Genomic DNA, 24,974 nt, shown 5'->3' on the forward strand with positions numbered 1-24,974 from the left:
ATGTAGTCCTGTACGTCCTCCCGGAGGGACGGCCACCAGTAGAGCTGCTGGATCCTAGCCTGAGTCTTCCCAAACCCTGGGTGCCCTGCCGCTGGATGGTCACGGGCCCATTGTAGGAGAGTCGTCCTCAGACCTGGTGGAACATATTGTTTTCCAGAAGGTTTACCTGGTGGTTTGGGGTCCCCTTGTTGGGCTTGGGCCAGGTCCTGGGTGAAGTCCCACTGAACGGGTGCTACAAAGCAGGACCTGGGCAGGATGTAGTCCGCTTCCGTTACCTCCTGCGTTTCGTCATGCAACCGGGAAAGGGCGTCCGCTTTGATGTTCTTGGGACCTGGTCTGTAAGTGACAGTAAAGTTGAACCGAGAAAAGAACAGCGCCCACCTGGCCTGACGCGCGTTGAGGCGCCGGGCTGTCTGCAGATATTGTAAATTCTTATGATCCGTGAATACCAAAAAAGGGTGTTGTGCCCCTTCTAGCCAATGCCTCCACTCTTCTAGGGCTAACTTAATTGCCAGGAGCTCTCTATTTCCTATGTCGTAGTTTCGTTCAGCCTCAGACAGTTTCCTGGAAAAGAATGCGCAAGGGTATAATTTCACAGGCTTACCTTGCCTCTGAGACAGGACAGCGCCTACCCCTGACTCAGAGGCGTCAACCTCCACCACGAATGGCAACTCAGGGTCGGGTTGATGCAGAATGGGGGCTGTAGAGAACTTGGATTTGAGGTTCTCGAAGGCTCGTTGGGCTTCTGGGTTCCACGGGAGACGAGGGGTTTTACTCGCTGTAAGTGCTGTCAATGGTGCGACGATCGTGCTGAAGTTCCTGATGAATCGGCGGTAAAAATTGGAGAACCCCAAAAATCGCTGGAGAGCCTTAGTGGTGGTTGGGCGAGGCCATTGCTGGATGGTCTGGACCTTACCCGGATCCATAGCAATGCCGTCTCGGGTAAGTATGAACCCCAAGAAGGAGACCTTCTGCTTGTGGAATTCACATTTCTCCAACTTCACATATAATCTGTTCTGCAACAGTCTCTGGAGCACCTGTCGGACAGTCAATACATGCTTGGCCAACGTATCAGAATAAATCAGGATATCGTCAAGATATACCAGGACGCCTTTGTGGATCATGTCCCCGAGCACATGATTCACAAACGCCTGGAATACACTGGGTGCGTTCGCAAGACCAAAAGGCATAACCAGGTATTCGTAATGACCCAGGGTGGTACTGAAAGCAGTCTTCCATTCATCACCCTGCCGGATACGGACTAGATTGTACGCACTTCTCAGGTCTAGCTTTGTGAACCATTGCGCCTGCTGAATGTTCTCAAGTGCGGCTGAGATCAAGGGCAGAGGATGTGGATATTTCACACAAATATTATTCAACCCCCGATAGTCAATACAGGGCGTAACCCCCCATCCTTTTTCTCGATGAAAAAAAACCCGGCAGACGCGGGGGACGTGGATGGTCGAATAATTCCTGTCTTTAAGGCTTCGGTGATATAAGTTTGGAGGGCGGATTGTTCGGGTCTGGACAACAGGTAAATGCGACTACGCGGAGGCGTGGTACCCGGCAAGAGATCAATTGCACAGTCCCACGGGCGATGCGGTGGGAGCTCGGATGCGCGTTTCTTGCTAAAAACCTCCGCTAGATCCTGATACTCGGGAGGAACTGGCACCTGCAGTGCCAATTCTGAGCCTTCTATAGACGTAGCTCGACAGGGTAGCTGTAAGCAGGTTCTCTCACATTGGGGTCCCCAAGCCACCAACTCCCCAGTACTCCACTGAAACACTGGGTCATGCTTGGAGAGCCAAGGGAACCCGAGAATCAGGGGCAACTCCGGAGACGAAATCAAATAGAAACTCAACATTTCCTGGTGACATACACCTACTCTCACAGTTACAGGGGCTGTCTGGTGGTCCACAAAACCCTTACCGAGGGGCTGGCCATCTAGGGCGGTCACTTTAAGACGCCCCCCAATGGGTTTGGAGGGAATGCTATGAGACCGAGCGAACCCAATGTCCATGAAGCACCCTGCTGCTCCTGAATCCACCAGTGCTTGCGTCTGTACCTGTCCTGCTCCCCAGGATAACATTACAGGTACCGCGAGGCGGTTACAACAGAGGGTGCCACTCACCTTGATCTCAGGGCGGACCGGGCACTGGAGACGGAAGTGACTAGGGTCACCACAGTAAAGACAGAGGCGATTTTGTAGTCTTCGCTGTCGTTCGGGGAGGGGCAGGCACCCCAGCCCCAGCTGCATCGGCTTTGCTTCCTCCTGTTTAGGACCGCATCTTTCTGGAGCCGGTTCTGAGGCTGGTCCCTGGGTTCTGATCTGATTATCTAAGGTTACCGCGGTTTCTATGAACCGATCAAGGGTCCATCTTTCTCCTCGGAACACCATTTCACCACGGATGCGTGGGTTTAGACCACGGCGAAAACTAGCCAACAAGGCTTTCTCTCCCCAATCGCTGCGTGCTGCGAGAACACGAAATTCTAGGGCGTAATCTGCCACGGGTCGGTTACCTTGCTGTAGATTCAGGAGTCTTTCACTTAGCTGTTCCTCCGGTTGAACCAGTCCGAAAACGGCGAGGAACCGGCTCTTGAACTGCGCATAAGTGCTGGGGAGGCCATTTGTCCAGACTGCTGTCGCCCACTCAAGTGCTTTGCCCGTGAGCAGAGAGAGGACGTAGGCGATCCGGCTTTGTTCTGTGCTGTAAACTGGGGGCATACTGGAAAAAACGAGCTCACATAGAAGCAAGAAGCCTTCACATTGTGCTGGGGTCCCATCAAAGCGGGTCAGGGGAGACAAGTGGAAACCGCGTGAAGGAGAAGGAGTGGCGTTCGACGAGTCAGGCGCTGCAGGACCGGCTGCGCGTTTCTCAACGGGTTGTGGGGGTGCACGCGACGTATTCAGCACGCTTACCACCTGCTTGTAAGAGGCGATGAGGTTGTGCAGCGTCTGTTCCATACCTGCCAAGCGTGCTTCACGCGAGTCCAACTCCGCTTGGAGATGGTTCAGCTCCGCTGGATCCGTATAACTGGCGGAACCTTCTGTCATGGTCGCGTCAGAGGGAAGCGGCGGACCCAAGTGCAGAGCGGTAATCGTGGTGTCTTCGGGGAAATCCAAGAGAGGAGGTCAGAGGACGGGCAAAGGGTCTTCGAGGTGCGAACGTCGTAACAGGGAGGATCCAAAAGGCGAGGTCAGTGTGCAGGCAAGAGGTCGATAATCCGAAGGAAGCAGTAGATCGGGGGAACAAGGGACGGGTTCGGGGAAGGCGTTCAGGAACAGGAAATGGCTGGAGAAGGTCGCTAATGAGGAGGCAGATCAAGGTTCCGCATCAGCTGGTTGTCCGACGCAGCCTTTTATGCTGCGGTCTGCGTTGGGTCACAGGTGTTCCGTGTTGGTCCGAAGGTGTGGGCGTGGCACTAAGTATTGCTGAAAGCTTATGAATGCTTAGATTACTTATTTTTGTGAGAAACTGGTGACATTTTTGGGCTCAGGGCCACAGCATAACTTTAATTTAACTGATGATCACAAATTTACATATAAATTGATAGTAATTTCTGTGTTCCTTTACAAGCAGCTCTCATTGTCATGTCAAGATTGTCAAATGGGATGAAGATTTATTTGCAAATAAAATTGATAATCTGTCATAGCAATATGAAATATATTCAGATTTTTAGCTGTGAAATTTTATCTGGTAAATATTTTCTCTAAGAGTGCAATTTCCACAAAAATGCAGTGTAATTCTCCTACAGTACCGTGAGACTGCATGGGTGATTGAGTATGGTATAATATTTACTGTTTAAAAAATTCTTTATAAATTAATAAGCACTGTTTTTAATTGGAAAGAATGAGTTATTTTTATGTCAATACAGTTCACACACACACACACACACATTTTCAGAACCGCGTGTCCCATACGGGGTCACGGGGAACCGGAGCCTACCCGGTAACACAGGGCGTAAGGCCAGAAGGGGGAGGGGACACACCCAGGACGGGACGCCAGTCCGTCACAAGGCACCCCAAGTGGGACTCGAACCCCAGACCCACCGGAGAGCAGGACTGTGGTCCAACCCACTGCGCCACCGCACTCCCCGTCAATACAGTTCATTTCCAAAAATTACAATATGCCATATTTACTGTTATGATTGGTTGATATTCTCAATGTGAAGTAATAGGCAATTATAGGGAAAAAGGGTAGTAGGACGTAGGTACAGTGGTTAGTTTTATTATAGAAGAAGTTTAATATCCGCTTGCTTTGCTGAGTGAAAGACAGCCAAGGTCATTGATGGAAGAAGTATGTGAATCCTTATATTTAGTAACTAAGGGAACCTTCTTTATTGGCAATAACTGCAACCAAATGCTTTTATGAATTCTAGAAAATTCCAGTGATAAGGTGTTGTGCTGGACACCGGATATCAGGCTATATAAGCTCCTTTAAGCTTTGCTGGGAAGTGCCTTATGCCCTGTGTTGCTGGGATGAGCTCTGGCTCCCCACAACCCTGCCTGGGATAAGCAGTTCAGACAGTGTGCATCTGTGTGTTCTCTAGCAACGATAACGATCCAATAGTATGTGCACTTGTTTTAAATTTTAAGATAATAATGTAATATAAGGTGTAATATCATGTGCTGTGTCACTTTCTACCTTCCACTTGCTTTCTTACTTTTTTGCGTACTTTTTTTTGTATATTTAATTGTTGTGGTTAATCTGTTTGATCAATCTCTGGCACAAGAATTTCCTTCGGGATGAATGAAGTTCTGTCTTATCTTATCTTATCTTATCTTATCTAATCTCTGCTGCATCCTTAACATACTACTTAATGCCATTCTCCCAGTTAAACTCAGTACCTTTAGAAAAGTTAAACACTAATCACATGTGGGTTTGGTGTCTATTAGTGTGTTGTCTTATGTCTACACGATTTTGGACATTATTACCTGAATATGGTCACTGCAGCAGGTTTTTTTTTTAAATTTTTTTAAAATTGTTGTCATTTGTCTTACATCATGTTTACTTATGGCTCATTTGTGCTGTATCTTGCAAAAACCAGCTGGAGAGAGATTGCCCAGGATCATAGTCTAATGCCAGAGTTTACAACTAAGTTCATTTTCTTCACCTTTTTCAGTAGCCTATATAGGCTATATAACATTTTACTTCTTTGTGCTTTTGCCAAAATATTTAATTTGTTTTTAATTTTTAAATCTTATGATTTGTATTCATTCATGTTTGGTCTTCTCCAAAGGTGAGAAGAAAAAAAAAAGTTAAAAATGTATCTGTCATCTACAGTAATTGGCAGTGTTTCTATATCTATCTACCCATCCATCCATCCATTTTCAGAGTGCTTGCCCCAGAGTCCTTGCCCTTGTTAGAGTCACAAATGGCAATAGACCAAGTTTCCCTTTCCACAGCAATGGTGTTCAGCTCCTGCTAAGGCTTCCCCAGCTGTTCCTTGGCCGTCCCCAATCTCTCCAGCATGTCTTTGGTCAGCCCCAGGGTATTTCAGCTAGCACCCAAACCATTTTAACTAGCTTCTCTTGATCTCTAGTAGTAGCAAGTCTACACCTACTGCTTCACTGATGGCTAAGACTCTCACCCTGTCACAGAGTGTGACCTCTCCTTCCCAACAGAGCTTGTACAATGCTTGTGACCATAGGTGGGATGAGGATATAGACAACACCAGAAATTCCAAGATTTGTTCACTTCTTCACCACAGCACTGTACAACGTTACTGAAAACTGAAGCCGCTGCACCAAACTGCTGTCCAGTCTTGCATTTAAATTTCCATCATCCATGAAAGATGCTCGTGCATAGCCTGTACATATTTAATAGTTTATTTGTAAGTAGGAGGTCACTGTGAATTCAGCATAAACAGGGCTCGACATTATTATTTTTTGTTTGTTTCTTGTTGTCTAAAGGACAGATGCAGTTTACGTTTAACCTGCCCCATCAAACTATGCATCTGTCTGATTTTGGAATAGATTGTGAAGACAAAAAAATATGAAAATGACTTAGTTTAAAACATCCTTGTGAACTGTAATCAATGCAGGAAAATCAGGGTATCTATCTATCTATCTATCTATCTATCTATCTATCTATCTATCTATCTAATGCGTTATCCCAGATCAAGCTTGGCTGTCCATAACTGGGTGCGTTTGGTGCTGACTACATTAGAGCTACAGGCGTGAATGACTCACTTTTTATTCTGTACCGAGCTGAACAATACACTGAAAATTATTTGTTTCTGAAGCTCAGCAGACATTTCAGATTCAGTGCAACAGTGCACTGCCATGTTCCTTTTTTTATAGGCTGTTTTAGGTCCTCCAGCATTTGATATCACATAAAATTAAAGTTGGATCCAGGGTACTTGTGCCTTTCTCTTGTCTTTAAAGGTTTTTTTTTTTTTTACATTTTTTTTCTGTCAGATTTTAAAATAAAAATGATCAAATTCCATTGTATTCAGTGTAGTTTAGTTTACACACATCTGTATCTGGTGACATCTGACTCAGAGATGGTTATGTTACCTGGTATGGCTAACTAGTTTTAAATTTGTTTATGGGAAAAGTAACCATTATTTTCACATGTAAGTGCAATCAATTTTTTCTTTGGAAGACAATTTCTTTAATAGCTGGTTTGTTTATAGATTTAAACACAGTTTCTCTAACATGTTATCTGTGATATGCCATGTTTCACCATTTGGGGAGGATCTGCCAGTTTACATGGCTACAGTTTTTGCACAACAGAACTGTCAAATACATGTTTAATTACATGCAACAGGCATCATAGTGGTTACAACTGTTGCCTTCCACTCAAAGGACGCATGCTGAATCCCAGATCCTGCTGCAGCATTCTGGATCATGGTCCTAACCCTGAAATGATGAAGTAATATTACCCTTTTGACCTTCATTAACTGCTTGTCCTTGTCAGAGTCACGGTGGTTGGAAGCCTATGCAGGAATAATTGGATGCTAGGATAGTAGGGGTGTGCCATAGATGGGACACCAGATTAAAAGTTACGCTGTTGTGTAACTGCTAAATCATTGCATGTAGTGTAATACTGTGTGGTGCCTTTGGAGGAACACATCAGATAAATAAGTGAATTTTAACAGAGGACAGCTGGTGACATAGTGGTTAGAGCTTTGAGAAAAAAATTTAAACCCTGTACAGTTATCTGGATGTCTCTATGAATTGCCTGTATTATGTGATCTGACCTTCATGCAATTCAATAATAAATACTGTATAGTTTACATTTGTTTATTTGACAGATGCTTTTCTCCAAAGCAACTTCCAATGAACTCTATGTAGCATTATAAGCCCACTTCAATTATCACTCACACACTATGGGTGAACCTGAACAGCATGTCTTTGGACTGTGGGAGGAAACTCACACAGACATGGGGAGAACATGCAAGCGCCACACAGACTGAGCGGGGATCAAACCTATGTCCTCTTGCACCATCCAAGCACTGTGAGACAGCAGCGCTACTCACCATGCCATTATTTAAGACACAAATAAATAATTTAAACAATCAAGATAATTGCCCACTCATCTGTACAAAACTGTTTCAAATTATGTATATTTTTGGTGTGTCTTACTTGACCACACTGCTTCAGATTACAACACAGCATTTCAATAAGGTTGGAGGTCATGACTTTTATTTGGTGGTTCTAAAATATAGAATTTTTTTCTTTCTGAGCCACTGTGTTGCTAAGTTACTCCTGTATTTTGGGTTATTGTCAGTTTGCAGGGGGGGGGGTGTGGTGGTGCAGTGGGTTGGACCGGGTCCTACACTCCAGTGGATCTGGGGTTCAAGTCCCCCTTGGGGTGCCTTGTGACGGACTGGTGTCCCGTCCTGGGTGTGTCCCTTCCCCCTCCGGCCTTTAGCCCTGTGTTGCCGGGTAGGCTCCGGTTCCCTGCGACCCTGTATGGGACAAGTGGTTCTGAAAATGTGTGTGTGTGTGTGTGTGTGTGTGTGTTTTCTTCCATGCCATCCTCCCTTGAATACCACTCTTGTTTGTATTCTTGCTGTAGACTCATGAACACAGATATTACATTTACATTTATTCATTTAGGAGATGCTTTTGTCCAAAGTGACGTACATCTCAGCAAAAGTACAATTTATGCATTACATTGAGAGGAGACATAGCTGCAGACATGAAAGTCTCAAGCAAACCTAGTTTGTTCCCTACCACTTGCTACACCAAGGTTCATCGTTCAAGTAGGTGCATAAGACACATACAAATCCTGATACCCACACCAGTTTTTTTTTTCTGAAATATTATAAGATACACAAATGAGCAGTAATAGCTTAATAAAGGTTGTATCTGGGGATGCTTCTGGAGTAAAATCTGGAGTTACGATGCGTGAACAGTTACACCATAGATGATCTGAAGAGATCTTGGGCAAAGTGGATCCAGAAAAGGTGGGTTTTCAGACCTTTCTTGAAAACAGACTGAGTTTCCGCAGTCCTGAGTGACAGGGGTAGGTTATTCCACCACAACAGACCCAGAACCAAGAACCTCCGAGCTTTGCCTTTTATGCGCGGGACCACCAAGCAAGCAGAAGTAGATGAGCGAAGGGGCCTACCGGTTGATCAAGTCCTGTAAATAGCCAGGAGCAGTTCTATTGATGCATTTGTACACAGTAACCAGGGTTTTGAATTTGATACGGGCAGCTATAGGAAGCCAGTGCAGAGAGATGAGTAGAGGAGATACATGCTAGCACTTTGGCATTACCAAGTAGAACTCATGTCTGTAGATCCTTATCTGTCATCCTATGGTCCACTGCCACTTTGTTTAATTATTGTATGGTGTGTTCTCTTGTGCCAGTCTCTCTAAATACACCCACTCCTAAGGAGAGTAGTACACACACACATTTTCTGAACCACTTGTTACATTTGGGGACACAGGGAGCCAGAGCCTAACCTGGCAACACGGGGCACAAGGCTGGAGGGGGAGGGGACACACCCAGGACAGGACACCAGTCTGTCACAGGGCACCCCAAGCGGGACTCAAACCCCAGACCCACCAGAGAGCAGGACCTGGTCCAACCCACTGCACCACCACGTCACCGTGCCACCCCCCCAGGAGGGTAGTTATGATACTAAATAGCTTCCATTTGTAAGCCATCTGTGTGACTGTGGGTTGATGCAGAGGCACAACTCTGTAGTAAGTCTTTCATTACCCTTTCCAGTCTGACAAGCTTCAACAACAGTTCAGTCAGACCAAAGTGGACTTTTGGGCTCTTCTGTAATCTCTGGGCTATATTGTGCTTTATATTATCACATAACCTAAATTGTGTGTATGTTCATGGCAGGGAAAGTAATAACTCCTTCTTTCTGCTAATGTAATGGACACATTATATTTTCTATTTGGTGTATGTCGCTTTGGAGAAAAGCGTCTGCTAAATGAATACATGTAAATGTAAGTAAAAGTAACACGAATTCACTGGAACATCAGACTCATTGACTGCAATACCTGACTCCAGTTATACTTTCTTCAAACTTTCACCTACGTTTCTCATAAATGAGTTTGTTTACATCATTCATTCAATGAAGATATGGCAGTTAAAAATTTTGTGTGTTTGTTAAATAAGACAAATACATCTTTATTATTACTTAGTTGAAGACTATATCACATTTTAGAAGCCATTCATATAGAAATTCAGATAATTCTGAGCTCTTCACAAACTGTTTTGTACAACTGTATGTAGACATATATACATGTGTATACATGTATTTCTCACATTATTTTCTGAAACTAATGTATGTTACATGCACAAAATGTGAATGTCTGTCATTTTTAAAAGTCACTTTTGGTCTTTCCGAATACTGTTCCTTACAGAGTTTTCTGTTTCAGTTCACAGTAATTGTCATACAGGCTTTTTGCTTTGTTTTTTTGTACTGATACCGTTGCTTTTGTACGAACAAAATATGTCAAAGTCCACAGTGTCTGCATTGCAAGATAATGCCACAATGAATTGAAAATATTTCATGCTGCAGGGGCTGAAAATATAATGGCAATAAAAGCTGAGAATGTGATACTCATTCTTTCTTTTTTACATTTTCTAAATATACATTACTGTATTTTCTTAAAATTTTTATTCAGTACAACATCCTTTTTAAGTGGTAACATCTTGCTAATAAAACATTCTCTTGAAAAGGATAATGAGAAATATATATGCTGTGATTTCTTAGTCATAGTCCACAGACTTGGTTAACTCAATGTGCCTGTTTCTTCCCTCTGTTCTTAGCTGATAAGTAGTGGTTCAGTTGTCAGTGCAGAGGCAGTATGGGATCATATCACCATGGCCGACCGGGAGCTGGCATTTAAAGCGGGGGACGTCATCAAAGTCCTTGATGCCTCTAACAAGGACTGGTGGTGGGGACAAATCGACGATCAAGAAGGATGGTTCCCTGCCAGCTTTGTGAGGGTGAGGCTGGCTCTAATAATTTACCTCTGTGGTACATTCATAATATTTATTTACTAAAAAGATCAGACTATGTTAATGGGTTTGTAGCATTTACTGGAATTATTTCCTGTTGTGAGTTGTACAGTGAATTTTTTTTGGAGACTGCAGAAGACTGAAGTGACTTTCAGTTTTTATTTTTTTAAATTTTGCATTGCTTGCCCTAAATCTGGCAAACCATGAAAAGCCAAACATATTTTTTGACACCCCTTACAAAATATTTTTCAAGTTTTTAATTGCGGTGCTTTTTTATTGCTGTCTTTTACTACCCCAACATCACTACTTCACACTTACCAATGTTAATGTTTTCCATCTCCCTTTAGAAATCATATTCTATAGTGGCTCCAACACTAGAATCAGTGTATTTTTGTTGTTCTTTTCCAAGGTTGAAACCCACCTTCCTCAACCACAAACAAAACAAGTTTTCTATATCAACCCTATAGCAACTCCAAGGTTCCAAAACACAACTACAAAGGTGCGTTCTTTAGTTCATAAACCATATTGCGTCCCTCTGAGTCAGTGTTAAGTGGCTTTTTTTCACAAGCACATCCAGTTTTCATTGCTTTGCCATGATCATGATCACTTGTCATCTTGCTGGTAAAATAAAACAGAGACCACTGAGTTACTTAAAGGAAATGCTGCATCATATTAAAATGTGAGAGGCATTATTTTCTTTCAAAATGCACAAGAAAATCCACATTTGTAAATTGTCCAATATGCCTGTTTTTGGAAATGTAAAGTATGTGCAGAAGTATTGTCTTTTTTCCAAAAACAGTGTTTTAATTTTTAATCCAAGCAAGTGTTCAAGTTAATAGTTAACGATTTGGATTTCAGGTGTTGACCGAATTCTCTAAAATTCAGTGCTTGTAGTGACTCCGTCACCAAAAGTCAACTAAGTGTCAGAATACCCGGAACTAAACATAGTCAAGAAAGTTTGTGTTTCATTTTGTGTTTTTCATGTAGGCTTTGTACAGAAGGACTCATTTAGTGTGTACATATTCATGTGCTGTTTATGTCTGTGGACATGTGGTTCGTGTTTACATTGCATTTTGATGAACATTCCTGTAGTGTGTATCATAGCTAAGTCACTGACATATGTAACATGTGAGGAATGTCTTCACTATGTGAAGCTCATGCAATTTGTTAAATTGTTATTTTTCATGAATTAAAACAAGTAATGCGTTGATTGGCTTTGACATGGTTTCAGATAGGGCTTTATTTTATTTCTCCAGGTGGAAAAAACCTAATTGTGAGAATTAACTGAAATGAACATAAATATAGTCTGGTGTGTATCCTTTCTTACTTCTTTATTTCAAAACATTTCTGATTCTCACTGTTAGTTTAACAATAAAAATACGTTAATTTAAAGTATGAACAACAAAGCACCCATGATTTAATATTTTAATTTAATCTAATTTCTCCATGACCAGTAGAAGTCTCTATGATTTGTATGTTTTAGTCCAGATAATATTGACTAATCCTTGTAAGTTACATTCAAATCATACTCACATACACACAGACTGAAACCACTTGTCCCAAGCAGGGTTACAGCAAACCAGAGCTTAACCCGGCAACACAGGGCGCAAAGCTGGAGGGGGAGGGGACACACCCAGGATGGGACACCAGTCTGTCGCAAGGCTCCCCAAGCATTCTAAATTATTATATATAGTAGTCACAAAAACAAATATGATGTCTTCATTTATAATGGTTATGTAATCTTCTGTAAAATTCCAGAGTACATATACTGTGAAATTAAAAAAAAAAAAACTTGCTCTACGCTTTTCAGCTGACAGTGTTAAATTACATGTTATATCAATTTAAGTTAGTTTGGAATATGAAAAGTTCATATACAGTCTCTGACTTGCTGTCTATTTGAATGTATTCCTTTAAAAAAATACATATATTTTCATCCCTGGTTAATTTCTGTGTGTTTTAGTATTTTTTAAAATGTTTGGTTTAATTCATATTTGTTCCAGTAAAATTTTTACAGAATTTTGGGCTTTTTGAAACATACACATCACTTTATTATTTGTACATGACTAGAAAATGCCAGAAATATATAACTAACTAATATGATCAAATTATATTATAGAAAACCAGATTGTCCCAGTCACCTAGTTAATTTAAGATGTTGTTGGCTTTCTTTAGCAATGATTTTTGTTTGCAATAGGTTTGTCTGCATTGACAGATGCTAGTTTGTATTTATGAGTGTCTCATGTCCTTTTTTCTTTAGCTGTGGGTTAACCAAGAAGATGGCAACGTGGAGCCAGCAGAGGGGAGCAGTGAGGTACAGAATGGCCACCTGGACCCCAGCAGCGATTGCCTGTGTCTAGGCCGACCGCTCCAGAACCGGGACCAGATGAGAGCCAATGTAATCAATGAAATTATGAGCACAGAGAGACACTACATAAAACACCTTAAAGACATCTGTGAGGTAAGAAAAGCATATGTACGATGAAAATGTATCATAAGCAGGTTGTCATCCTGTTTATAGTCCTGTAGTGATTTAATTGCTTTTGCTTTGTGGAAAGATTAATGGCAAGTTCAAATAATAGCAGCACAGTGGCACAGCAAGTTGTGGTGCAGAGGACATGGGTTCAATCCTTGCTCAGTCTATGTGGAATTTGCATGTTCGCCCTGCGTCTGCATGGATTTCCTTTCACAGTCTGAAGACAGGTTCAGGTTCACCCAGAGTGTGTGTTCCAGGTGTGTGGGCTGGTGACACTAGATGCGATTTGTTGGAAGTCACTTTGGTGAAAAGAGTCTGATAAATACATAATGTAAATAAATATGAACACAATTTTATTTGCATTGTCCCTCTGATCCTTTGTTCAGTGCTCTATGTCACTGGGTGAGAAGAGTACTCTATAAAAATATATTGAATTGAACTGAATTTTAGTTACATCAGTAAATATTACTCAGTGGAAAACAACAATGAATCTGCTGAGAAATGTACATTAAAATTTACTTTGTGGCTGGTTAATGCAAGATAGAAAACATTGTTTTGACACAGCTTGCCTATTTTCAACATGTTACCATGTTCTAAGTCATTTCCCATTTACAATTGTCCATTATAAATGACTGCAATGTTTTATGATCTGGGGTGTGGTGGCGCAGTGGGTTGGACTGCAGTCGTGCTCTCTGGTGGGTCTGGGGTTCGAGTCCTGCTTGGGGTGCCTTGCGGCGGACTGGTGTCCCGTCCTGAGTGTGTCCCCTCCCCCTCTGGCCTTACGCCCTGTGTTGCTGGGTAGGCTCCGGTTCCCTGCGACCTTGTATGGAACAAGCGGTTCTGAAAATGTGTGTGTGTGTGTATTCAAACTTGAATTTTAATAATAGCTGGATACCAATGATGCCTTTCCTGTTTTCAGCAATACACCCTGCATAAATGTTGTATTAATGCTGGTTTACGTATTAGACTAACAGCTATAAATACTCTAGTTTCCGAAGTTTCAGTCTGTGCGAATCAAGGTGTTGCACTTTCATATTTTTAATTTGTGGGCTTCTGATTCTAGGTACAAGTAGATGTAAAATTCATTTTCTTGTGATATCCACCCATTATAAATTGTGTCTGAAAGGGAAGTGATGCAAGTGGTGGCAAGCAGTACGGAAGTAAATTTTGTTGATTTGAGGATGTTTGGAATCTCATTTACTGTATGATCCTGAGTGACCCTTGGTAAGTAGCGTATTGAGCAGTGTAAGTCACCTTGGTGAATAAGGTGTGTGGGCTGGTAACACTACATAGAGTTCATTGGAAGTTGCTTTGGAGAAAAGCATCTGCTAAATAAATAAATGTAAATGTATTCATACACAAAAAATGCAAAGGCATAAAAACCTGTAAAAAATTTTTGCCATCATGGACATTTAATTTACTATTAGATTTTAATCAATAGACTTAGAAGAAGGAGCTCTCTTTTCCTCTTTGTATCAGAAAATTCTGAAGGAGAATGTAAGGTCATCCAGTGGAAAAACAGCTGAAAGAAAAATATTGAAAGAGTTAAAAGAAAACACAAACTGCTTACACTATTAACAAACCAATTGTACTTGTCAATACTAAATACATATTTTAAATATTCACAGTCCAGGTTGGAAAAACTTTTGTATTTAGGAACTGTTAGAACCTCTTTTAGCAGAAAGAACCTTCACCAGACATTTCCTGTACATGCAAAACATTTGGGAGATATTGTAGACCATTCCTCCTAACAAAACTGTTTCAGTTTATTGATATGTCTGGCATTCCTTGCATGAACAGTTCTCCTCAAGTCATGCCACAGTATTTCAAATGGGTTGAGGTCTGAACTCTGATTTGGCCATAGCAGAACAGTAATTTTCTTCTTAGTCATTTTGTTGTTGATTTAATCCTGTGTTTCAGATCATTGTTTTGTGGCATCATTCGACTTCTAGTAAGCTTCCGGTGATGAACGGCTATCCTGAGATTTTCTTAAAAAATTGAAAGATACAATTTTGAATTCATTGTTCCTGCTATGGGGGGGGGGCGCAGTGGTGCAGTGGGTTGGACCGGGTCCTGCTCTCTAGTGGGTCTGGGGTTTGAGTCCCGCTTGGGGTGCCTTGCGACGGACTGGCGTCCTGTCCTGGGTGTGTCCTCTCCCCCTCCGGCCTTACGCCCTGTGTTGCCGGGTAGGCTCCGGTTCCCTGTGACCCCGTATGGGACAAGCGGTTCAGAAAATGTGTGTGTGTGTTCCTGCTATAACAGCAAGCTGTCAAGGCCTTGAGGCAGCAGAGCAGTTCCAAAATATGGTTCACAGTTGGGATGAGGTTTGGAGGTTGCATGCTCTGCCTGTTCTGCTCCAAACATTATGTGGTACATTTCTGCCAGAGTTCAACTTTTTTGTCATCCGTCCACAAAATCATTGTGGAACTTCTAGGTGGTCTTTTGCAAACTTGAGGCATTCAGAAATGTTTTTTTTTTTGAGAGCAGTGGTTTTCTCTGTGGCATCCTTCCATGAACACCATTCTTGTTTAGTGTACACATGAACAGAGACTTTGACAGGCCCTTTGCTGTTACAATGGAGTTCCTTTTCACCTCCTTTGTATTGGATGATTGTGCTCTTTTGCGATATTTGCAGGAAACCCACGTCTCGGGAGAGTAACAGCAGTACCAAATTTTATCCATTTCTAGACAACTTGACTTTTCTGGCTTTTTGCATATCTACAATTTTTCTAAGTTCTCTTAAAATTCTTATGATCAGGCTATGGTTTACATGAACAGATCTTTCTTGAGAAGAACTGAATCTGTCAGCAACTAAATTGTGTGCCATTTTACAGTATGTGGCAGGGCACCTCCAACGTCATTAAATAGACTAGAACACATGAACTTTGTGGACTGTGAATGTTTAAATTATGTATTCAGTATTGACGAGAAGCAGAACAATTGTTTGTGTGTTATTAGTTTGAACAGATTATTTTCTTATTATTGTGACTTGAGGCCACATTTTGTAAGTAATGCAGATATCCATATATTTCCAACAGTGTCTTGCAACTGTATTGTGACAACATGGGAGTGCGGTGGCGCAGTGGGTTGGATCGGGTCCTGCTCTCCGATGGGTCTGGGATTCGAGTCCCGCTTGGGGTGCCTTGTGCCGGACTGGCGTCCCGTCCTGGGTGTGTTCCCTCCCCCTCCGGCCTTACGCCCTGTGTTGCCGGGTGGGCTCCGGTTCCCCGCGACCTTGTATGGGACAAGCGGTTCTGAAAATGTGTGTGTGTGTATTGTGACAATACCTGAAAAGACTTATGTTCAAAAATCTGCAAATATTGTTGAGCTAAAGCACTTATGCATGGATTAGTGGACCACAATTCCTTCACTGTAATGAGAGACCCTGGTCAAAAGGTACAGAAAGCATTTAGTTGTAGTCTTTGCAACTACAGGGGGTGCACCAGTAATTGACTGAGTTGACATAAAGCACTGTGTCACTTCCCTGGTGTGGAAGATAATGAGATGTGGTATTAACAAATATAAAGCAATATTAATAAAAATATCTGATGAAATTGTATGTTGAAAAGCTTCAAAAAGACAGAAAATTCAAAAGAGGGCAATTACATTTTCCTGTGGATTTCAAGCCTAATTCATTCAGGATCATTCCATGAGTTTTGTCTCAGTCTAGTTGTCAGGGCAACGAGATGGCAAACAAGGCACTAGACCCAAGGGCAGGGTCTTGACTTATTGGAGGGCTAAGTAGGGCACGGTCGGGGACAGGCAAATGGTCGGTCGATGGGCAGATGTTTTCAAGGTGAGGATCCAAAGTTGTGGTCCAAGGGCAAAGCAGGAGATCATACCGAGTGAGTAGGGGCAGAGCACAAACCAAAGTGGAGAGCATTGAGGGGCATGGTTGTATCAGATAAGATTCCACAACCGGGCAGTGGTAGAGTGGTGCTCTTTTTACTCGGTTGCTCTAATTACCACTAGGTGCTCTAATCAGAACCAGGTGCTGCAGGTTGAGGGCCAGACCTGGTTGTGACAGTAAACAGCCTGGACCTTCTCGGGGTCCATTTCTACCCTATCTGGACTCAGAATAAAACCCAGGAAAGAGACTTGATCTTGGTGAAAGATATTTCTCTTCTTCTACGAAGAGGTTGTTGTCAAGCAACCTCCACAGGTCCAGGTTCCTACGCACATCTCATGTGCTCCTCCAGGAAGGTAGAAAAAAAAATCAATATGTCATCTAGATAGACCAAAATGCACTTATTCACTACATCCCCGAACACGTGGTTCACAAAGGCCTACGTTTGCTAACCCGAGAAGCATGACCTGGTACTCACTGTGGCCCAAGGATGTGCTAAATGCGATTTTACATTCATCTCCCTCTCTTATTTGAACCAAATTTTTCGTGCTTCACAGGTCTAGTTTGGTGCTGTGTACCTGCTCAAGTGCCTCAGTGGTGAGAGGCAGGGGATGCAGGTACTTTCCTGTGATTTCATTGAGTTCCCTGTAATCGATGCAAGGATGCAACCCCCTGTCCTTACCAATAAAAAAAAGGGGCCTCAGAGGCAGCAGCGATTGAAGGCCTAATAATACCAGAGGCCCACAGACAGACATATACTCCTCCACCGCTTTTTGCTCAGGTAAGGATAGAGGATATGTTTGACCCCTAGAGGGTGAAGTTCCTGGTAGAAAATCAATAGCACAATCCCACAGTTGGTATGGAGGCAGGGCAGAAACCCTGGCCTTACTAAAGACCTCTATGAGATCATAGTAAACTTCAGGCACTTCAAGGGGTTAAGTTATAGTGGGACTTTCTATGGATAAGGCAAGGCTCTACATGGAATCAACAGACAGGAAATAGCATATTGGGAACCCCAAGACAGAAGTTCCTTGGTGCTCTAGGAAAACACAGGATTGTGTTTGACCAACCAAGTAAACACCAGAATGATTTGATAAGGAAGAAGGAGAGGTCTTCCATATGGCAAGTCCCAACCTGGAGCCACTGCGGCTCTGTTTGGAATTCTACTAGCCCTGTTCCTAGGGACTGCCCCTTCAATGCGTTTTCTCGCAACGTAACGTCACAACCATGAGTGGGATTCCCTGCACCTTGGCAAATGCAACATCCATAAAACTGCTAGCAGCCCTAGAATCTACGAATGCCTGAGTTGACACTTTACCCCCCCAAGATTCGGTAATGGGCACGTGGAGTTGCAAGGCAAGCTGAAGGAGGACACTCCCCTCTTGCTCCTGACAAGTGGCTCCAGGGGATAGCCATTTGGGACAGGTGCTCAGAAAGTGGTCTGGTTTCCCACAGTAGAGGCAAAGTTTCTCTCAGACATCCTCTACCTTCACACAGGGGCTCAGGGGGCTCAAACAGGGGTCCAGACAAGGAAGGCACCTACTAGGAGTGCAGCTAACGTTTCCGCGCTAGGTCGTTTATCAGAATGGCATTGTTAATGAACTCGTCTAGCATCCAATCATCCCCCCGATACACTAGCTTAGTTTATATGCAGGGATTTAGACCTTGCTGGAAGCATCATTCCACTGTAGACCTGAGCCAGTCGCCCTCCTGGAGGGTTAGTAGGCGGACACAGGGTGGTCAAAGACAGCCTCGAATTGTCTTTTGAAGTCTGCGCACATAAAGGTGGAGTGCTGTCTCCAAATTGTCATGGCCCATTCCAATGCTGGTCTTGTCAGTAAGGACACAATGTAGGTAACTCAACTGTCAGTCTGATAGACATGCAGCAAACTGGAATAGACAAGCTTGCATTGTAGAAGAATCCCCCAGATTCCAGGTTGCTCTTATACCTCTGGAGTGCAGTGAGCAAGGCCCATCACTGGCACAGATGCAACAGCAACTGCAGATTATGAGAGAGCTGATGTGGAAGTGGCTGCTCAGTCAGGTCCTGGAGGGCATTTCCTTTGGAGCAAACAAAATCTCCTGCAAAAATTCAGTCATCTGCCACAAGGTTTCGTCAGACAACCCAAGGTGCACTCCCTGTGCAGAGATGGCATTCCGGAGGCACTTAATCACTGCTGGGTCCATGTTATGGCAGAATCTTCTGTCAGGCTGAAAAGACAGCAAACAGGGCACTGGACCCAAGTGTAGGATCTTGCCTGAGGTACTGGAGGGCAAAGCAGGGTCTGTGGTTGGGGACAGGTAATGGTTAGTCAATGGGTAAACATTGTGAAGACAAGGATCAAAAGTCATGGAGCAGGAGCAGGAGGCCCAGTTGTCTCAGATGAGATTCCACAACCAGGCAGTGTTGAAGTGGTACTCTTTACACCAGTTGCTCTGATTACCACTAGGTGCTCTAATTAGAACCAGGTGCTGCTGGTTGAGGTGCGGGCCTGGTCGTGACACAACATTAACTCTAAATTTTAATTGGTCTTTTTAGTTTTTTACAAATTGAAGTTTGTAGGTTTTACTCCTGTTAGTGATTTTGAACTGCAATGTTGTTGTACTAGAAAGTTGTGACAGTTAAACACTGGAATATATATAGACGGGAATGCTGCATCAATAGATCGCTCTTTGCATTCATTATGTATACCTGAGATACTCCTTTTTGCAGGCATCAATCTGATTGGCTTGGACAATAGGATGTTTGTGTGGGAAGATGTGGAAGTACAGGCATGCATATAATCAACCATGATTTAGCTGATACAAAGACTATACCTTAACTTTTCCTATGCATATTCCAACAATACATGGTTTGTAACCACCAAGCCTGACTTTTCTAGCTTTATATAGCATGTGTATAATGATTGTCTGTTAGCATTTATGTCCTAATTTATTGATATCCTAATATATGGAATCAATATATATTGCTTTGTCTCACACACACACAGACACAAACAGACAGCTTATCCCAAGTGGGGTCACGGCAAGCTGGAACCAAACCCAGCAAAACAGGGTGCAAGGCTGGAGGGGGAGGGAACACACCCTGGACAGGATATCAAGCCATCACAGGGCACCCCAAGCAGGACTTGAACCCCAGACCCACCAAAGTGCAGGCCTAGGCCAAACCCGCTGTGCCACCACACCCCCATGTCAATGTACATGTTTACCTGAAATCAGTAAAATTAGTCAGTCATCAATAATTCTTAGCTTTTTCATATGGGCATTTGTAAAATTGCAAAATATGTGGAAAGCATTTTTCATTTCATGTGCTTTGTTTTAGGGTTATTTGAGGCAATGCAAAAAGAGGAGAGACATGTTTAATGATGATCAAGTGAAAGTCATATTTGGGAATATTGAAGACATATACAGATTCCAAATGGGATTTGTCCGGGACCTGGAGAAGCAGTACAATACGGAAGAACCTCATCTAAGCGAAATTGGACCTTGCTTCCTTGAACATGTAAGTATACATCTTTATGACTGGCCTCACTAACCTATACCTTCTTCTTGGGTTGCACTGTTGTAGCTGAGATTTCTTTTAAAAAAACTGCAGGTACAGCATGTCAATCTGACTAAAGGTGATCCACTTCGTAGTAATCTAATAAAAAAAAAAAATACCTACAAAGTATGTATATCACAACGTTAGAAAATAATACAAGACCGTGGAAGACAGTATTTTCATTACTATTTTTCATTGGAATGTCATTCAGTAAAATGAAACACTATTGAATTTAAGTTGTGGGGCGCAGGGGTTTGGCCAGTTCCTGTTCTCTGGTGGGTCTGGGGTTCGAGTCCTGCTTTGGGGTGCCTCTTGTGATGAACTGGCATCTTGTCCTGGCTGTGTCCCTCTACACCCTGTGTTGCTGGGTTAGGCTCTGGCTTGCCATGACCCGATTTAGGACAAACAGCTTCAGCAAGTGTGTGTATGTGTACATTATGGATTATACTATAATGCTGGGCACTGTTCTTACTTTTTTCCAGGGATACATGTTATTCCACCTTCAGGTGATGTGAACCAGATCATACTGTATATTAGGGTATTCATGACATGGAATAGCATAGTTATTTGATAGCTGAGGCATTTTAAGATATTTTAGACTGACAGATCATTTCAGCCTTCAGAGGTTTTTTTTGTTTTTTTTAATGTATGGGATAACATAACATGAACCCCAAATTTAAGTTGATGCTGCTTATGTGATAAAACTCTGAAATGCTGGAGCATGGGAACATGAGAAGTGACTGATGAATTTAGCAGAATATCTGGTATCGAGTTTTCATGAATAAACTTTGAATAATAATTTGCGTTTGTTTTAGTTGTACTCTGTATACTGTAATCTTGAAAAATTAATTAGAAATTATAAAAATTAATCGAATTCTTTATTATTCATAGATTGAATAAACATCAAATTGTGAAATAACCCTGCTCTCTATTGTTATGCAGTATGCAGTCCAGAGTATTAGTCGTACATTACACTTACCCGATGGTTTTCGCCAAAGTGACTTACAATTATTTACCCATTTGTACGGCTGGATAACTTTACTGAACTAATTTCAGGGTAAGTACCTTGCTCAAGGGTACTAAACCTAGAGATAAGGTCTGATCCTGGGAACTTTGGGTCCACGCTACCAGCTACCCATATTGTTGTTGTTGTTGTTGTTCTTCTTCTTCTTCTTTTATTATTATTATTACAACAATTGCTAATGATATTAGGAATAGTATCCAGGGTTACTAGAAATAAATCAGTTTATGAATAAGTACAGTAAGCTTATGAACATGCCAACTGCATTAAAAAAATAACCATACCAGAAAGGTAATAATGTGCACCTTGGTCATTTCTTTCAGTAAGCTGTAATCATACAGTATGTACTGTAGCTCACTAGATTAGCTAGTTAGCGTCATACACACACACACACACACACACACACACACACACACACATTTTCTGAACCGCTTGGTCATACACTATGAATTTATTGATTCAACTATTATTGCTAATTATAAACTTAATTTTGCATGCACTGTACATCAAAAACATTAGAAAATTATGGTTGGTATAATAATAATAATAATAATAATAATAATAATAATAATAATAATATGGCTTATATAGTGCTACATTGTAAATAATAAGCAAAAATTTGCACTTGTTTTTTGGCACACAGCAAGATGGCTTTTGGATATACTCTGAGTACTGCAACAACCACCTGGACGCCTGCATGGAACTGTCAAAACTGATGAAAGATGGACGCTATCAGCACTTCTTCGAAGCATGCCGTCTCTTGCAGCAGATGATTGACATTGCCATCGATGGCTTCTTGCTCACGCCAGTGCAAAAGATATGTAAATACCCCCTGCAGCTTGCAGAACTGCTCAAATACACCGCCCAGGAACACAGGTATCACCAGGTTTCCTGTGCCTTTCAGCTGCCCTCAATGAACATTATAAACAAAACATTTGTCAGTACACTCCTTCAAAAGCTGTTGAACTGTAATCTAACAACTCGCTAGGGGATTCATTAATATGGGTTGTTCTAAGGCACGTTATGTCACTCTATTGGATCAAATTTGGTGTCATTTTCCTTCTCTCCTAGACAGTTTATGCTGTTGGTCTCTTCACATTTATCAAAAAGTAAATGTAACACTTATGTAGGTTTTGTGACTTGTGGATAAAAATACCAGTGCTGGATATGTAGGAAATATATTAATCAGCATACAGCTTAAGGGCATGGAACTGTCAAAAAATGCATAAATATGCAAACAAAGTATTGTAGCATTGTGTTTGTGTAATTATATAAAACAGCCTTTGACAAACTCATATAAGACATTTCATAAAATCCAAAACATGCAATGCTGGTAATCAGTTGTGCTTTGGATAATTGTATAAAAGGGGTTAATACATATGTATATGCAAACATGCAAGCTCTTAAATACCAACTTTTCTACATTTACGTCTACGTTTATTCATGTGTCAAATGCTTTTTCCCAAAGATATGTACATCTCAATTGTTCTACTCCTTTAATATTTCATTTTTGCATGAGATGGTGAAAATTGTGTTATTTAATTACTGAAATGTCAGAAACCTTTAGCTTCAAGTATAAAGCAAAACTACGAACCTTCAGGTAATGCTTATAACTTTTTTCTCACCAGTTCGCAGTACTGTAGTGTTTTAGTATGCAGTACTGAATGCAGCTGTAGAATTTTAAGGTGGGATTTCTATGCTTTGTGTCTGTCCTCTTAGTGACTACCGATATGTAGCAGCAGCCTTGGCTGTCATGAGGAATGTCACTCAGCAGATCAATGAGCGGAAGAGAAGGCTGGAGAACATTGATAAGATAGCACAATGGCAAGCATCAGTTCTGGACTGGGAGGTGAGCAGCCATAACTAGCTCATCTCAGCATTCATCATTCATGATAATGGAACTGAAGCAACTGCACAAGTTACACTCAGATTTAATACCTTGGTTTGTTTCTATGTTTAGCGCTAAAACATAAAAATAAATGCATTAAAATTTCTTTCATTTAGTCTGGTAGTAGGTAGCGTGGCCAGTGCTGGCATCTTGCACTCAATTTGAATACCTGGCTTTATTCTAGTACCCTTGATGAAGGTACATGCCGTAAGTTCACAAAGTTAACATTACCCTGCTGTTTAATTAAATACACACACACACACACACACCATCCAAACCACTTGCCCCATACAGGGTCACAGGGAGACAGAGCCTAACCCAGCAACACAGGGCATAAGGCTCAATGGGGAGGGGACACAGCCAGGACAGGACACCAGTCTGCCATAAGGCACCCCAAGTAGGACTTGAACCCCAGACCCACTGGAGAGCCAGACCAAGTCAAACCCACTGCACCACTGCACCACCACACCCCCTGTTCAACTAAATAAATAAATGTAAAGATGTAATTTTCATTTACAGTAGATTGACAAAATATGCTTATATCCAGAAGGATATGTACAACTTAAAACCTGTAAAATTAGTATTCATGGATCTTTACAAAAGCAGTTCCTTTTAAATTTATTTTGATGTATTTTATTTTTACAGCAGTGCTTTTCCACTATATGAAATATATACAAATGTGCATTACTTCACTGTTTTGTTTTCATACCACTACAAAATCAAAAAAATAATAAATTTAGCTTATTGTTAAAATGGGGGGCACAGTGGCGCAGCAGGCTTGGCTGGGTCCCATTCTCTGGTGGGTCTGGGGTTCGAGTCCTGCTTGGGGTGCCTTGTGACGAGCTGACATTCCATCCTGGGTGTAACCCCCCCCACCTTGCTCGCTGTGTTGCCGAGTTAGGCTCTGCCTCGCTGCGACCTTGCTTGGGATGAGTGGTTTGAGACTCTGTGTGTGTGTGTGTATTATTAAAATATGGAGAGAATTCAGTTATAAATTATGCAAATGTAAAAGAATCAGAATGAGCTTTATTGCCAAGTATGTTTACACATACAAGGAATTTGTCTTGGTGACAGAAACTTCCACAGCACAGACAGAATGACAGTGACAAGACACAGATGAGACGATAGAATATGTGAATAAAGGATAAAAAATATAAAGTACACAATATACAAAAAATAGTCACTAGACATTATATGTATGTACAGGTTTGTTCTATACAAATGCAAGGGAATGTGAGTAAGACATATGATGTGATAAATAGCGTTGTGTATTGCACTGGTTTATTCTCTAGGGGGATTTAGCTGTTCATGAGTTAGGTGGACTGAGGAAAGAAACTGTCCTTGTGCCTGGCTGTCCTGGTGCTCACTGCTCTGTAGCGCCGGCCAGATGGCAAAGGTTCGAAGAGGAAGTGGCCTGGATGTGAGGGGTCTAGAATGATTTTGCTAGCCCTTTTACTGACTCTGGACGAGTACAGTTTTTGGAGAGCTGGGGAGGATGTGCCAATGATTCTTCCAGCAGTCCAAACTATCTGCTGTAATCTTCTGATTTTGTAGCTGAGCCGAACCAGTTATAGAAGTGCAGAGGACAGGCTCGATGACTGCAGAGTAGAATTGCATCAGTAGCTCCTGTGGCAGGTTGAACTTCCTCAGCTGGCAAAGGAAGTACAACCTCTGCTGGGCCTTCTTCATAGTGGAGTCTATGTGGAACTCCCACTTTGGGTCCTGTGAGATGGTAGTGCCCAGGAACCTGAATGACTCCACTGTT

At 42.1% G+C, this 24,974-nt stretch overlaps 1 protein-coding gene across 2 annotated transcripts in view; it reads left to right on the forward strand.

Annotated features, from left to right (window-relative positions):
• The window catches only part of LOC108925456 (rho guanine nucleotide exchange factor 9), a 44,009-nt gene that overhangs the window by 12,623 nt on the left and 6,412 nt on the right, over positions 1–24,974 (forward strand). The window contains exons 2-7 of one of the 2 annotated variants that reach the window (XM_018737400.1): positions 10,248–10,427; positions 10,849–10,938; positions 12,697–12,897; positions 20,082–20,261; positions 21,965–22,197; positions 23,041–23,170. In XM_018737400.1, the coding sequence (XP_018592916.1) occupies positions 10,248–10,427; positions 10,849–10,938; positions 12,697–12,897; positions 20,082–20,261; positions 21,965–22,197; positions 23,041–23,170 (1,014 nt within the window). The remainder of the gene's footprint in view (positions 1–10,247; positions 10,428–10,848; positions 10,939–12,696; positions 12,898–20,081; positions 20,262–21,964; positions 22,198–23,040; positions 23,171–24,974) is intronic. The other variant, XM_018737401.1, reaches the window with a different exon arrangement.

Source organism: Scleropages formosus, chromosome 13, assembly GCF_900964775.1.
Source record: "Scleropages formosus chromosome 13, fSclFor1.1, whole genome shotgun sequence".
NCBI lineage: Eukaryota > Metazoa > Chordata > Actinopteri > Osteoglossiformes > Osteoglossidae > Scleropages > Scleropages formosus.